The sequence below is a fragment of the Chelon labrosus genome (genome assembly GCF_963514085.1).
Source record: "Chelon labrosus genome assembly, chromosome: 5".
In the NCBI taxonomy this organism is placed as follows: Eukaryota; Metazoa; Chordata; class Actinopteri; order Mugiliformes; family Mugilidae; genus Chelon; species Chelon labrosus.
Window position 1 is genome coordinate 28528117 of NC_140341.1, and position 16813 is coordinate 28544929.

Consider the following 16813-nt stretch of genomic DNA (forward strand, 5'->3'; position numbering starts at 1 on the left):
TATATTTTCTACTGAAATGCGTCATTCTGCTACATCTGGAGTACTTTTACTTTTGATAATTAAGTGTTTAAGTCATTTTTAAATGGTGGTTGGTGTTTTTCTATTTTGTTTTTAAATTTAATTTATTCCTTAGGTAGGTTTTTAAAGTCCGGCTGAGTGTGTATTTTATGCGACATGGACTTAGCTCCCCTCAATTTCTATCTTCTCTTTATATTTGTCCTTCTTCTCTCTCCTTAGAAATGACCATTAATTGCAAAAACATAAAACAGGCCTGTAAATACTGTACTTTCACTCAGACTGGAGTGTCTGAGGTGAAATCTATACATGCATCACATGTATACAAAAGGTTCCAGTGAAAGGGAAAAAACTTGGGCGGGTTTAAAAAAAAAAGCAAGAATTGTGATAGTTTGTTGACTAGACAGACAGATAGATAGCTTGGATGCATTATTGAGTATGCATTTGTTTTGGACAAGATAAGAGAGTTCTTTGATTATTCGTTCTCTGGCTTCTCATAAGAGAATTATTGCTCTTAAAAGGAAAAAAAAATACAACTGTAGCTCTAAGTGCTGTTTTAGCAACCATAAGAAACCTGATGAAATCATTTCAGCTAAAGCATTGATTGGTGCGCTGCAGCTGCTGCTGCTCTGTGTTTCATACTGATGACCACAAAATCCCGGACAAAACTGGCTCCAATTGACATCCTTAACTGTACTGGCCGTGAAAAATCGAACCATAAATGAAACTTTACCTAACTTTTTTCTCCCGACTACAACTGCTGGATTGAGTTAGCCCGGCCCATCTGGTGCAGCAAATGGCCCAACTCACCAGGGAGCAAGGGGAGTGAGAGAGGAGGAGATGGTAAAGTGGGGGAAGGAAAGGGGGGGTCGGATTGAAAACAGATCAGCAGCCTGAAGATCTCAACACCACCGCATGTCTCTGCAACAACTGCCGTGAGAGGCCGTACCGCTTTTAGTTCCAAACTTTTACGCGCACGACAGAGAAAGAAAAGAAAAGACTATAACGCATCATGTTAGTTTGCTGAAGAAAAAAAAAAAGCGCGCAAAGAACGCACACAAGAGCGCACCACTCGGAGAAGATGGATTTTAAGAAAAACTTAGACGCGACTCCAGCTTCGCACTGAGTCGCTCCCTGGGATAGAGGAGGTGTAATGCAAACTTTGCGCGTTTCAAAACTTTTCTTAACTCGGTACATGGCGTTTCGCGTCAACTCCGGAGAGGCTTGTTTGCGCGTTTTGCGTTCAGCGGCGGTGCCAGCTCAGTTCTAGTTTACGGGAATCAGACTCCTGGCAAAGTTTTCATCGGACAAAAAGACGGGAGCAGAAGAGGCTTCGGCTTCGAAAAGTGACGGCAGCGAAGGTAGGGAAACTTTGTGGTGATGCTGACAGCGGCGGCTTTGGGAGAGACCGCTTTAAATGTAACAGTGTTTGTGATTGTCCGTGTTAATGTCCTAACTCCAGGGTTGTTCAGATGTCTTTTACTGCTTAGTTTCTCCGCCTCTCATCTCTATTTTTTTCCCCCTGCTGCCTTGCGTGTCAGCGGCAGATGAGGCTTAGGGCAGCTTCACATCTCATTTGCACTTTGAACTTATCTGACACAGGAATCCAAAAAATTTTTTGTCCTGCAACTTGATCCATATGGGAAGAGATGTGATCAGAATACTCGGCGCCAATCCTTCCACATACCCTTTAATAGTTAATGTCTTCTTCTGAAACTTCTAAAACTGAATTGACATATTTTTTTGTTTGATTGTTCTATCCAATATAAAATTCACTTTGATAAAACTTGTGAAATTTAACTCAGAGTACATTTTCCAACACGAGGAGAGCATTTTCTACTTTATGTGAAAAACTACTTAAACAATTATTTTGTTCCACATCACTAAAGAAGCCACCTAAGCATTCCTTTTTAACCTTTGAACCGTCTCTGCTTTTTTAATCTCTTAATGCTACAAAGCAAAAGGACAAACATCAAGCAGAAAGTGTTAGGAATGCAGTAGCAGCATGGACACATTACTGTGACAGGGCTGTGGGAGATGTGTACTTAATGTTGAAAGATTCAGAGTTTACTGTTTGCTCTCCAGACTGAGCAGTCAACAAACACTTCACGCCTTTGTGGGGCCCTTTAGCGGCTATATTTGCTGTTGGCTTTTACTCCATCTAACAAGCGCTGCTAATGATCTCCAAACTTATGTGCGGACTTGAGTCCCACTTTTTTGTTAGTTTTCTGGCCTACATATTAGTGTAAAGGAAACTGCTTTTGGGGTTTTGTAATTTTTTTTTTCTCCCACCATATAAGTCGCATTTGAAAATCAAATGGGCTTTTTGAATGTTAATGAGACACAGACCTAGAAAAGTTGGAAAATACTTTCGGCTTTAGGGCCGAGACGGGATGATTTAAGGAATTATTCAAGTGTGTGAACAATTCAAGGTGTTAAAGCTTCGGATAATACCAATATTTGTGGTCCTTTTTTTTTCCGTGCCCGGTTTGTGCATGTGTGTTTTCTGCTTCACATGATGACAATGCCAGTCAGGGCCGAGGTGATTTGCATGAGAAAAAAAAAGAAAAAGTTTTAGTGCGTTTGCCCATTGTGAGGAATGAAGAGTTCCAACAGTTAGGGCCTACAGAGAGTGAAAGGAGTGAAGAATGGATGAGCCTATTCAGCTCATTCAGCCTCAGTTCGGGGGCTCCGCTCTGTAGCGTTCAGAGACCCTATAGTGGCCATGTCACTTTCATCTCCACAGCCCCTGCCCCTGTGTGCTGTTCTATGTATGCTTCTGTAGCCCCCATTTTCACACATAGCTTCTGTGCACAGGCCGCACTTTATTGATCTGGTTCTTTTTTTTTTTTTTTGAGCCTCTTTTCTGGAAGTCTGCAGAAAATTTAATGAACCAAATACTGGAAAAGGAGTGACTGCGCTGTGTGTGTGTGTTGGAGCAGCATAGGCCAAGGAGGAGGGGGTAAATATTTTTTTTTTAAAGCAAATACCGATGAAGTCTAGCGTACAGGAACGAAGAGGAGGGTTGGAGGAGAGGGTGAAGAGGGTGAAGTCTGAGTGACTCCGAGAAGGGGGAGGAGCACCGCCCCAGCACCCCCCAACACAACCCTGCTCCTCTCCACCACAACCACCCACTCCCGCTGAGTAAACTCAAAAGTTGAAAAGAGACCGAGAGAGAGAATGCCTTCAACCTCAGCCCATCCCGCTCAGAGCCTCATTTCGCCGAGCTCAGACACTGCACTGTACCAATGAAGCCATTCAGCGGCCTGTCACCTCGTGATGGCAGCCGTAAGAAAATGTGGCCTGCATGGGGATGCGGTCGGTGGGATGTGGGGTGTGGTGGGGGGCTTGTGGGGCCTCGGTGGTTCGGCGGAAAAATGTTTGCAGAAGAATTTAGCATCTGTGGATTGAGGGGTAGCTGGTGCTGTTTCCCTTAAGCACGTTTTAAACCTCTGATTTGCTGCTGTAGTCAAGAGTCATAAGCAAACATGGTTTCTACACTAGATGGGTGATTTTAAATCCTCATAACCATTTAGTGTTCTTTAGTGTGTGTGTGCCTGGAGATGTTTTGTTGCTTGTGTGACCTCCAATATTTCCTACACACCTTGATCAAGAGACTGTTTAGAAGATTGGATGCCTGGTTGATCAAGCTTTATTGTCAGTTTGACTAACATACATTTGTAATGCAGACAGATTGAAATGGGACTTCTCTCAGAGATCTGTGCACACTTAGTTGAATAAGCTGAATAAGTAAAAGAAATGTGTGTATTACACACTGATCCAGAATAAAGTATTGCATTCATTTTAAGGATGAGTGTAGCGGTTGCAGTTAAGATATAGAGCAATGTTTTCCTTAACAGTTTAGTCCATAGTCATTACGAGTATTAATTAATTTCACAGTTTTAGAATTAGCTGCTCGCTGCACATAAACCTTTATCTGAACCGAAGGTGATTCATTTTAAATTTGAAACACTTACATTTGGAAATGATAAAAAAACAGTGTGTGTGTGTGTGTCCAAGTTGCCCCAAGCAGAGAATGAATGAATCAGGTGCGGGGATGAATTGATGAGACTATAATGTCCATTTAGGCGGGCTGTAAAAGGCTGCTATGTGTTGAGCGACACCGCTGCGATCTTTCGCAGTCAGGCTGCACTTCACATAGAGGGGAAAGTGGGGAAACGTGAGAGAGATGGCCACTTGCATTCATCTGTAGAGCCCTTCACTGAATCCCGTCTCCTTTGCTTTTGGCATGAGGGACAGCACGGGACAATCGGCGCTTGTTTTAAACGCCTGTTGTTTCACTCCCCTCGAGGCGTCCTGTTCATTCTCCCTCAAGTGTGTGAGGTTAAAGAGGCTCACATCATATCCGGGTTGAAGGTGGCGGGGGCTGTAGCACATTTTGCCCTCTCCTGTTTCCCCCTCTTTACACTAGAGCAGCTATGAGTGGGTACTCGAATCCCGGCTCAGAAACCGAGGTCACACCGGATTGTAGTACCTTCGTCAAAAGGACACACACGGCCTCTTTACACATATGGGGGTGGAATAATACAGGAAAAGCTGATGGACATTTAACAAGCCATTTTGAGGCCTGTATGGTAAAATCGCAGACAAGCTCATTACAGGCCGGTTGACCTCATCAATCACTGTAGTCATATCCCTTCATCTTAAGCAAGAACTTACAACTGTTGCGGAAATAGGTTGTTTCAGGAAAACTGGATTTCCAAGCCGACAAGGTCTAACGATCCTCTTCCTATGCATGTGCCTTTGTCCTGTAATTTTACCTTGGATAGTTCCAGCATCACCTAAATCGAAGGAAACCTGAAACAGATTCGGCCTTGTATGCAGCATGCTTTATGCGATGCATGATGTGTCATTTTTTCCCAGCTTTTCCCATCACATCTTGGCCGAACTCTTGACACACTCCTTAACTGACTCATCGGAAACCCAGGTTCCCAAAAGCATTTTAGCAGTAACATCATCATTGTCTATCGGCTTACAAAGGAACAATGGTGGTTGCAGCTCTGGGGTCTTGTGGAGGAACCCTGCCCAGGTCGCAGGAGGTCAGTTTATTAGTAGGAGGGGGATGGTGAAACTGATTTCATTATCTCAACACAAGATAAACTCTGGACAATGGAAAGTGACAGGTTGGGTTTTTTTAAACACTTTTTTTTGGAATGCTTTTCTTTATCTTTGCATTTCACAACACATTTAGTCTTGGGGTGAGGTGTTGTGTTTGTTAAGCAGACGGACGTGTGTATTAAAGAGCATTAAAATAGTGTAAATCTTTGCTTGAAAACACAATAAAAGCTCAATTTATAAATTGGCTTGTACAACGAAAGGACAATCTTCAATTTAAAAGAAAAACAAGGAGAAAAATGATAAAAGTATAATAAGTACATAGAGTGTAATAGACTACTGAAACATCAGTTGTTGAAAATATGAATTGAAGACTTGATCAACTATGGTGTTTTTTAATCAAAGATGAACTGATGCCACACAACAAAGTCCATATCAAGGCCTTGTGGAGTACTTGCATATATATATTGTATTTGCAAAAACAGTATAAAGTCTATTATGTATCTTCTGTCTACTATTGTAACTAAACTGTTAGAAAGAAGTGAGCTTACCAGAGCTCTGCAGTCCACTGCTAATCTCTACTTGAGACTAGCAGCAGGCTGCATCAGCCAACAACATACCAGATACTCTAAACAAATTGCATTTGACAACATATTAATATGAGATAATATCTGGTCCATCTTATGTCCAACAGTGTTATTGGAACCCAAGCTAAATCAGTAGCGTACGGTTCTAGGATTCGTCTCAATTGTAAAGATTTCATTGCATTTCTTTCTTTGACGGTTGACGTCTTACTTTTTGATACAGTTAGTAACGTTTCTGGATTGTCACACACACACACACACAATCGGAACAGCATATACCAGACCATGGCTATTGCAGTTGTTCTTCATAGTGACTGGAAGGCGCAAAAACCACAGGCAGGCAGAAAGTAAAATAAAGCAGAATTTTATCCGAAGTCAAAGATGAATTTCTTGTTATGTAGTCACAAAAATGTCCAGGTTCTATGAAATGGATATCCAGCTTGGATCAAGACTAACAGCTTGTTGCCAAAATATGTAATTTTAAGACATCAGTTTAGTCTGTAGTAAGCCCCTTGGCTGGCTGTGAAAAAAAAGACTGTCAGATGAAAGTGTCATCTGAGAGAAGGATTATGATTTCTCTTCAGTATCACTTCCTTATCAGACACCCAAGAGGCTTTTCTGTGTGGCTGCAAGCTGTTGAGGTAGACTAACACAGTCTGCCAGACAATGGCATATTGTCTAGTGTGTTTGCCACCGGCCCTAATCTGATGCAGAGACAGAGGTTGGGGTCTATGCAGAGGCCACCAACAACAAAATGCAGCCATCGCAGAGCGAAGGAAGAGGGGTAGTGAAATTAGTTTCTGCTCTTAACTCTAGGGTTTGTGTTAGGATGAGGAAAGGGCAAATAGTTTTTAAGTTATGATTTACAATGGGCCCTCCCATAGCTACAAAGTTGACGCAACCTCAAGGGCTGGGCGGTTGGGTTTCTTTTCTTATGTTTCCATATGATGGGAGATATTAGATTCCAAATTGTGCTGACTCAATGCCAGGCCACTGTCTCCTCTAAGATAGAAGCCAGAGACAAGAGACAGAGAGTCAGAGAGACTATGAGCGGAGCTTGGATATAGAGACATGTGGTTGTCTTTAGCAACTTACTCTGAACCTCCCCTCCCTCACAACATGTTGCTGCCATCATCTCGCTCCCTCTCTTCTCTGTCTAAATCTCACCGTGGCTCTGAGCCAAAATGAGGTTTGCTCATGTTTTGTAATCAGCTCATTAGAGAGAAAGTAGGATGAAAACCATACTGGTTATGTGCAGGGCTCATCATTGTGCTCAGTTGTTTCACATGCGGGCTGCTCTCAGGGTGAACTCAGCGACGTCAACAGGTGGTCACATTGCAGCAACGCATTCCAGGAAAATAAAAAGAGCGGTGAAAGCGGCAGAAAATCCACATCAAGTCGGTTGTTAAGCAGCAAAGTACACATTAATGTTTGTACAGACTTATGTTGCACGATAAAGAGCACATCAATATGAGAGTTGTTTTAACACTGAAAGCTGTCTTTGTGTTCAGATGTGGGTAGGATTGCAGTATGGCTCTTGATTTTGTAAGTCACATTGAGATGCACATTTAGTACTTTTAATCCAGAACACACAATTAAAGGGACACGAAAGCTCAGTTGGCTCATGGCAAAGCACACTTCAGCTTGTAAAAAAATTCCTTCATTGGTGCAGTGGTGCATTGCAGTATTACAATGGCTTCTATGGCTCTAGAGGATCAGGAATATCTGATAAAAGTAACCCTGATGATGCCAGGAATGAGCATAACAGAGACATTTAACTGCAGCTCATACTACAGCGGCATGATCAAACCTCACATATTGTTTGATCCATGATAGGCGAATTTAAAGTGAGTCATCGCATAGGGGGTTTGACAGTCTGAATCTTACAGCCCGTTCAGACCTTGCGTTAAGATCCGATCTGGGCTATCCGGCTGCAAGTGGCCAGCTTTAGGTGCTCATATTCAGACCTGGCATTAACGTGCATCTCCTAAAGACATTGGTGATTAAAGAAATAGTAAGTTAACCACACATGGCTCCTTACACATCAACATGCCTGCGTCGATAATTAACACATAATCACACTCGTGTACTCATATTAAATACTTTCATTCGTAAATTCTTGGGGTCTTGGGGGTGTTCAGACCTGTCTTTTACGCCCAGATCAGATGTTAAGGCAAGGTCTGAACAGGCCCTTAAGGTCACGTTTGTTGAATACAAAGAATAGCAGCGTACATTTGACAGAGGGACATCTTGAAAACAACAACATTATATCTACTGATAGTTGTAAGTCATTTCACAGTTAACAGTTGTTACAATTAACACAAGACCTAACCTGGCGATGCGCTTTGACAGCTGCCATAGATGCATCCCCAGTGAACACACATACACCCCCGGCCAACTTCAAGGGGAGTCCCCCTTCTTGTCTGACATCTAACAAGGAGGTAGCAGCAGCTGGCTTGAACGAGCCAGCAATGCATACCCACAGACGCACAATGTCGGATATCCGAATCACTTCTACTGCCGTGGTGATTCGCCGCAACAATGTGGAAGTTGCACCACAACCGAACCCAACTGCAGCAAACGCCAGCCTTGATTTGGCCAAATCACTGGCTTGTGGGCATATCCGCTGTGACTGTGCACAGGAACACACATACACAGTGTCAGCTTTTCTTAAGTAGTTGTCGGGGTTATTGACAGCTGAAGCAGTTCAGAGTGAGTGCTAACAACACATTTAGGATGAATGACCCAGGCCAAATGCTTAAGAGAGGAAGCCGGCTCAACTCTGCAGCGGGCAATGCTGCACCAGTGACAGCTGTGAGTGTAACACACGCAGCCAAACTTTAACACAGTTACAGGGCCAGCTCAGCGATCATTTAGCTGTGATTTGCAAGTAACGAAAACTTCACAGATTGTAGTTTGAGAATTTCTTTTTGTAATTTAATCTGTTGGGCTTTGGTTAATTTTGTAAAATGTACAGTGTTTGAATGTCTTGAGAAACCCCCCTTTGGAATTTCCTAGTCGTGTAACATAGGCTACCCTGTCATTTCACAATTAAACATCTCAGAATGCTGAAACCAGCTTTGTTTAGCATGTCAGCAGCGCGTCTTCAGAGCCAGCAGTGTCGGATGATGTCCTGGCTGAAAGGTATTCATGTTCCCCCTCAGGATGAATTCTTATCATTTTGGCCATCCCCCCCCCCCCCTCCTCCACACTAAACAGAACACGTTTTTTCTACACATAACTTCATGATACTAAAACGACAACCTTGTAGTTGGGTTGCAAGTTTGCAAAGAAAAGGGATCACGACAGTAAAAATGACAGTATCTTTGGTTCTATACAGAAGACGTAGGTCAGTGTTATAGGCATGCAGTGGAATGTTTGTGGAGTACTATTCTTTACCCTTCATCAGTATCCAAGACAAAAACCCATGTTGCATCAATTCTAGATTCCTCCCACTTGGGGACTATGTACTGGTCATGAGCTCCACATCTGTTTTGTGTTGGTTGAGGGAGACAAAGAGATCAACCACAGGATATTGCCTTTACTAGCAGGAAAGGTCAGGTTCAGGGGTGGGGTAAGAACTCATCCGCGGAGCTTTTCTCTGCTGTTTTAGATGCCTTTTATATTACATCAGTTGTTAGTGTCTCATCTCTGTATCATCTGAAAACCACAGGTTGGTTGGGTTTTGATAAGGGACTAAAGTCCCCAAGTGCAGTCTGCAGATTATAACAGAACGGATAGATTTTTAAAAATAAAATAATTAAAAGATGGAGAAACAGTTTGAGAAAGAAAGCACTAATGTGCGTGGCTACACATATAATAAAGTTGCATACAAGTCAAATTGCTTAGAAAAGCTTCTCCCTGGTATGAGAAAGCCTACCGCGGCTTACATGCATGACAGCCTGTAGTGATGAGTGTTTCAACCTCTGAATCCGACTAATGGATAATGTTCTGCTGTCAAGCCTTTCACAGTCTACTTCATGACCTTTCCGACCTGAGCTTCAAATTTTCACAGGGAGACGTTTCTCCATAGACAAGTGATTCACCCACAGAGAATGCGCCCTGTCCTAGTCTAAACTTGTCTTCTCTCGGAGGTCTCTGAAGCTTGCCGTCCATTTTAGTGTATCATCTGTCAACAAAAACATTCCTAGTCTGATATTCATTGCCTTGCACTGATAACATACACATTTTTCCCACATAAGATAATTTTATGGAGTTGCTTATGCTGTAAGTGCCAGGTTTTTGAAATGTGCAGATCTTTAAATTTGCCCACCTTTTCTATCCCCAAAGGTGTTTCAGTCTGCAGTAATACATTTGTGGCTACATAGGGCCATTTTGGTCTCCCCCAACTACTTGAATGACATTTCTTGCTGTGGCTGAAAATCAGGCTGGTATGCTTAGACTCAACCAACACAGTAGTCGTTCGCTATAAAACCAAAACACTCTTCAGAGCTGACGGGGCCAGGATAATTGGGTTAATTATTTTTCTGTCACTCACGCACATTCTCATTTGTTCACACACTGTCTATTGTTATATATAACCCACATTTATAATTCCTGCTTTAAAAGTGCATAAGTTTAACAAATACTTATGTTGGCCACATAAATCCAAGATCTGGTACATAAAAATCCCATTTAGGTAAATATTGTTGAAGAAGTCCACATTATGAAGGTGATTCCAGAGTGATTAGAGCAGAGGTTTTCCGTGACTTTTATTTTACACTGCCATGACCCAAGGTGCCCATTAATATGTATTTATCCTGGCCCAAAATTCAGAGGAATTAAAAAGTTAAAACATTGTAATGATGGAAGTTGGCAGGAATACAGTCTCAAATGTAGTGAACCACCGCTGAACGCCTTAAAATCTGTTTTTTTATAGTGAATATTTGACTGCACCGCAGCAGCCAAGAGTAAAAATGAACTGAATAGTGTAAAGAAGGACACGTTTGTTAAGTTAAAAACACTTTCATGGAGAGAACATCTGGTAAGTCAAATTAAAGGTTCCCTATGAAACTGTTGCAGAGTACTGGGGAAGGGCCGGCCGAGGTGGTTAGGGCTGGCTATGTGAGGGGAAAACCATGTGTTCTTTTTGTGTAAATTATGCGAGGAACTCTGTGGATCCGGATATAGTAGAGGTACAACTGAAGCGTGGTGAAAGATGAAGCCTATGTGGAGCCCGTCACCACCATCTTCTACACCTGTCTACCTGTAAATTAGATCTGATGTTTGTAGCATTCCACCTTAGTGTATCATTGTGTTTAGCCTTTTGCCCGCTGGAGCGCAACGAGTTGTGTATACACTGGTTGGTTTTCTGTGAATAGGACAAAGCTTGAAGAACGGACTGGATTAACAGCTGAACTAAGCAGTAAACACATATAACATATAGAATTAACATGTTCAGTGCTCTGAAAGATCTCTCTTTTTTTCTGTCTCTACCCGGCTGGCCTCCAGCAGATGGGTCCCTCCATATGAGCTGGGCTCTGCTCAAGGTTTCTTCCAGTCAAAAGGGAGTTTGTCCTTCTCACCCTCGCCTTCAGGCTTGCTCTCTGGGTTTCAGGCTCTGGGTGCTCCTTGTTATTGATGCTACATATATAAATAAAATTGAATATTGACTGCAACACTCTCCGCTGTGTTCACAGGCAACCGCTAACTTTGTCTGCCGTTACAGTGTTTTTCGTTGTATGCTGTTTGGTGCATTTAGAGCTTTGCTGCAGCTATCTGCAATTCCTGAATCATGCTCAGAAGTGAGATTCTGTGTCAGTGTGTCCATATGAAGAGGTGTTTTCAGGTAGTTTATCATTTGAAGTACATTTAATATAAAAATCACAATTACAACAGCTTTGCTACTCACAGTTCAAAGGAAGTTGCTCAAATGGATCATTTTGGACAGGTTTAGTGCACTATATTATAATAGCATAAGGAGAAAATGCTACATGTCATTGGGTCATCTAAACAATGCATTATTCTGAAAATAATAAGTAATCAATTGAAGAAATGATTGAAAATGAAGAAATGATTGAAAGGCTCTTTCACCAGCATGCCTATAGCTGCCTATAGCAGGCTGGCGAAAGAGCAAATCAAAGTAACGTAACGTCTGTGATGAAGACAAAAATATGTAAAACAAGATGGTATTTTGGCTTTTGGTGGATGTTATGTTAACCTGCATGAGTGTCACCATCAGAAACCTGAGTAGAGAGGTCTGCAGGTGGCATAGGGGCAGAGACCTTACCTATCCATCTCTCTTGAGTCTGCCAAGTGAGCAGAGTGTGGGACAGCAGTGGGTGAGATTCTCATTGAGTGTGTGCAAAATGACTCTGTGCATCCGTGTGTGTGTGTGTGTTTGTCTGTGTGTGTGTGTGTGTGCTGCCAGGAAAGAGCGCCTACCAGCATACGGATCGCATTTACTGAAAGATAGGAAGGAAGAAAGTAAGAAGAGCAAAGCCTGGAAATCTTCAAAATGAGAGGGCCTCTTTTGATGTGTGTTTGCATTCCTTTCAGTGTTGGTGAAAGGGGAGCTGTTGAACGGTAGTGGAGGAGAGGAACACTTGAAACTGAACGAGGCGCTAAGAAAAACACACACTGGGTCTCATAACAAAAGTCCTGCGAGTGTGAGACAAAGGGGGTAGAAGCTAAATTAACAGAGAGAGGAAGAGGAGGTCAGAGAAGAGAAAAGACAAGATTTGAAAGAATCTGCAAATGGAGCAAGATAATGGCAGACCTAAAGTATAAACTCATTAGTCAAGTGATTTTTTTCGGACTCATTTCTTTCAAGATACCTGCTCTGTTTTTTTCTGCTCTGGATACAGTTGACTTTCCCCATTACCTCAGTGTTTTTTTCCGGGCGCCTCATGTGGTGAAGTGCCATGTCTGGATGGTCAGTGACAGAAAGAGCTCGGTGAAGGGAAATCTAGATGTAGTATCTCTTTTATAAACTGTATTTGCCACCCTGCTCACTATACCAGCCCAGGTCCCTTTATGCTACCTCTTGTAGCCATGAATCATTAAATAAGTCAATTTGATATTCAGCCAGAACATATTCAAAGTCCGGGTGTGGGCGGACTGTGATTGAAAATAGCGCTGAAGAATTTGTTGAATGCATTAAATACAAGTCATGTTTCTTGGCATCTGAGCTCACTTCAACAACAGTTAAACCCGCAGTCTTCCTCAGGGAAAAAGAAAAACACACAGTTTCTTTGCCCCAAAGCAGATTATTCACTAAAGGCAAAGACATTTCTCAGTGGAAAAAAACATCCAGTTTTGTGGCTGTGTGGCAGGAAGGAACAAGAACAAAGCAGCTTTAATGTAAAACTTTTAGGGTTAAGGTTTCGGATATGGTTAGTTCAGACTCACCAGTGAAAATGCAGCTTTGAATTGAAATGAACCAAATAAATCATTTACACCAGTAATCTGCCCAATTCTTATTTTTGGACTTTTCTGCTAGACAGCAATTTATGTGGAGCTTTTGTATTGGCACTTCCCAGAATATATATATTGTGGATCATCTGAATCCATTTATTCCAAAAATACCAGATGCAGAAGATTTAATGAGCGGATGTCGAGGTTAAAGATGTAATATAACGTGGTGATATAACATATTATAACATATTTCCAAAATGACAAATCATTATTTGACTACCCTGGATGTAGGTGCCTGTTTTAAGTGAGGGCAATGCTGCTCTGCTCTCTGAAATCTCCAAGCCTGCGGTCACATGGCACCAGAGGGTGGGGTAAGATCCCTTATCCCGTTCGTGCCGCAGTGGGCTGCCCAGCCAACCAGAAGATGAGAAAAGAAGTGCGCCCTTGTTGTTTGTTCGCCTTTGGCCCTTGCCATCTGTCCTCTTGGTTCTTGACACCTGTACTAGCCCGTCAGAGCTGGGCTTCCCTGTCATTGGGGGCAACACAGGTCTAGCCTTTCGGGAGACATTGGCTAACGGGGGTAATGTCACAGCTCCATGAAATTAAGGGAGGGGGTGAATTTGGGGCCACAAATGTACTAAAATATAGCTTTTCATTAATATGTTTAATCTTACAGCACCCTAAACTGAACCTGCTATTTTTTTAAGTGAATGACTTGTGCAGGTGCTTGTACCCAAACTCTTCTTCATCAGAATATTGGCTCAAGCTTCAGAGGCAATAGGAAAGCAAATAGCTGGCATGCTGTAAAAGCATCACAGCTATTAATGCGATGCCAGATGTTCATCAGATGGTGGTGTTAAGGGGAGGATTCTCAGTTATTTTTTAGGGGTCAGCCTGCTTGAAAAGCAAACACTGTTGCTCCAAGCGCCGGCGTGTTCATGGACACTTCTTATCTGAGCCAAAGGGGTTCAGCACCAAAAAAGAGTCTGCTTTCTGGCCAAGAGTGAACACGATAAAGGCCCATGAAAGAGCATGTTAAATTCTATCGCTAAGGTGATGTCAGAGTGACGGAGTTCTTCAGGACAAGACGGCTCGCTGGCTAGCTTGGGTACGTTTGGCAGGAGAAAAAAAGAAACAGATGCAGCCTAAACCTGTTAGTCGCCCACCTCTAATCGGCTTACATTGGCTCAGTGACAGGCGACTGGCACCTCCAAAGGGTCACAGACATGGTTGCTAGTACACACATCGCACAATAGAGGATGACATGTTGGAAATCCACATGAAACCAAAACCAGTACTTCACACATTCAGCTAGCAGTAACCAGATCACTGAACAATTACGTTTTCCTTTTAATGACAGTATCATTCTCAGCATGTGCAGTTGTGTGTTTGCATTTACATGGTCTCACACCATCCAGTACGGCAGGATTTTTAATAGGTTATTTAAATCCTTTGGACTTTGGTGCTTTTATGTCGAGCCAAAATTACATTTCCCTTAGTCAAGTGGAATTTAATTTCTGTTTCAGTCTCCTTTGGATACAAGTCAAGCCATAAACACATTTAGCTTATTATACCTTACAAGAAATCGGCCTTTGCTTCTTGTGTAAAGGTTTTAATCAACTTTTCATAGCTCAAACAGGTGTGAGGAGAAGACTAAAAAGCGTCATTTGGACACATGCCCCAAAGCTCTTGTAAAATATTGAGTTTTCTTAAACTTGCAGACCCTATATGGAAACATTTCTCTTCCTTGCACCTGTGAAATGTGAAGTCACCTCCTCAAATAACATGCAGTTGTTCAGTCTTGTAGTAACGTCCTCTCAGCATTCTGTCAAAGCACACACAACGTTTTCTCACCAGCGTCTGAAAGCAGGTGGAGAAGCGATGACCACAAGTTAGCCAGAGAGTGTGGAATGACTTTCCCCTTCCAGGCTGGTCAGGGAAACCGGCTCTTTATTTGCTCTCTGCACAGGATGATCTTGTAGGTCCCACCAAGTCAAACAAGTGGCATGTTGCCAAGTCATCGAGCCTTTCACGCAGACATAAGGGGGTATTGACACAGCGTTTGCAGCTAAAACCTAATAACCTCAGCGCTAAGAGCCACTCACATTTACAATTGGAAAAGAAGAGGCGCTGTTGACTCATTACATCAAACTGAGAAACCTCTGTGTGTGTTTAGGGCCCTGGCTGACAGAATAAAAACATGTGCACATCTGAAAAAACTGTAAATGCTGTGATACGACTCAGATGCTCATTCTTTTTCATTTAGGATGGTTATTTGACTCTAAAGTATAATATTTTTAATATTTTAAATTGTAGTCAGATTTAATGAGAACTACACGAAGACAACAGACAATAAATACTTATTTCAATTAATAATTTTACACCGTGGTATATTTTACTCTTATACCATGGTGTGTTTTTGCCCTGCAAATCAATGCCTGTGTAGTGCAGTCTGCAAGAGTCTGAGAATAGTCAAATTTCTCTTTTGTTTGGTTTTTGTTAATTCCACAAAAGTCGTGTTTTAATTTGTGGAAGCTTTTCAGTGAGAACTTAAATCCTGCTGTTCTACTGGCTTCTGTAACTTACCACAATTGCTGGGCTTTTCCTTTATTTGAAAAAGGTGAAACTTGGTATTGGGGTTTGCGTTGTGACAGCGTGCTGTAGCACTTGTGCCTGGACAAATCCGCTTGATTTGTTAATACACAAAAAACTACAGGTCCTAACATGTGTTGTATTAGGGTTTGTTTTTTTTGTTTTTTTTGCTCTGCTTGCTTGTTCCATAGTAACTTAAACCCTTTTCGAAATTATATCTATGTCTATGATAACTGGCACAATTTTACTCGTGTCTTTTTTTACTTTAACCATTTTTGGTTAGAAATATCCTTGAACTCTTACCAACATTATTAATAGACGGCTCTCATGACTAAAATAATGTTTGAAGGCTGGCTTTTCAAGAATTTGTTTTTCCTCTGGCACAGAACAGCTTTAACTTTCTGTAGGTGCAGTTTTTTTGTTCATCCATGTTTATCACTGCTAACTGTTCAGTACCAACATGCCACTGTTTTCACAGCTGTAAATGTTAAATGTACTGCTTCCTTCACATCCACATGATGTTTTCCCACATCAGATATTACATTATTGTCTCTCTTTTCTTTCCAGGTTGTGACGAAAATTGAAGAGCAGCATGGAAACTTCGGCTCCAACAGCCACTGACAAGAAGGAGTGTAAGAGCTCTGGCCTGGATGGAACCAGCTTCTCAGAACTCCCAAAGAAACCGTCGCCAACCACTCTGACCAGAGGTACAGCCCTTTTCAAATGCTCTTTTCTCGCTTACTTTTTACATTAGATGTTTGTCAGGATGGACATACAGCAGTAGGCATGGAACACGCTACAGTATAAAAGTAATTTGATGAGTAACTGGCAGTACCATAGCTGTATCCATTTCATATATTAGTATGATATCCTGATGTGTTTCTGTAGGATTTTGTACTCTGCAGTGCAATGAACTGTAACATTAGGGCTACTCTCATAAGTAGCTGGGTGGCACATGAAAAGAGTTAAAACCAGAGATGGGGGCTGCATGTTGCAGAGATGTCAGAGAATGGGTGATGAAAAAATGTTATAATGAGGTCGAAAGACCTTGTTCTCACCTCCCGAGTGTAAATTTCATGAATTACTAAAAAAGGCTGGCATAGCAGTGGACGACATGGTGTATCAGAGGCCTCGGATAAAGGCTGGGAGGAGGGAAGCACCTTTGAAATGCTAACAAGATGTCGTATGAC

General features: G+C 42.0%; 1 protein-coding gene across 2 annotated transcripts in view; it reads left to right on the forward strand.

Annotated features, from left to right (window-relative positions):
• The first annotated feature begins 942 nt into the window (after positions 1–942).
• gli2a (GLI family zinc finger 2a) overlaps positions 943–16813 on the forward strand; it is a 73413-nt gene continuing 57542 nt past the window's right edge. The window contains exons 1-2 of one of the 2 annotated variants that reach the window (XM_084545160.1): positions 943–1376; positions 16191–16330. In XM_084545160.1, coding sequence (XP_084401286.1) covers positions 16216–16330 — 115 coding nt within the window. In that variant the 5' untranslated portion in view covers positions 943–1376; positions 16191–16215. Of the gene's footprint in view, positions 1377–16150; positions 16331–16813 lie in introns of those variants that run through there. The other variant, XM_084545161.1, reaches the window with a different exon arrangement.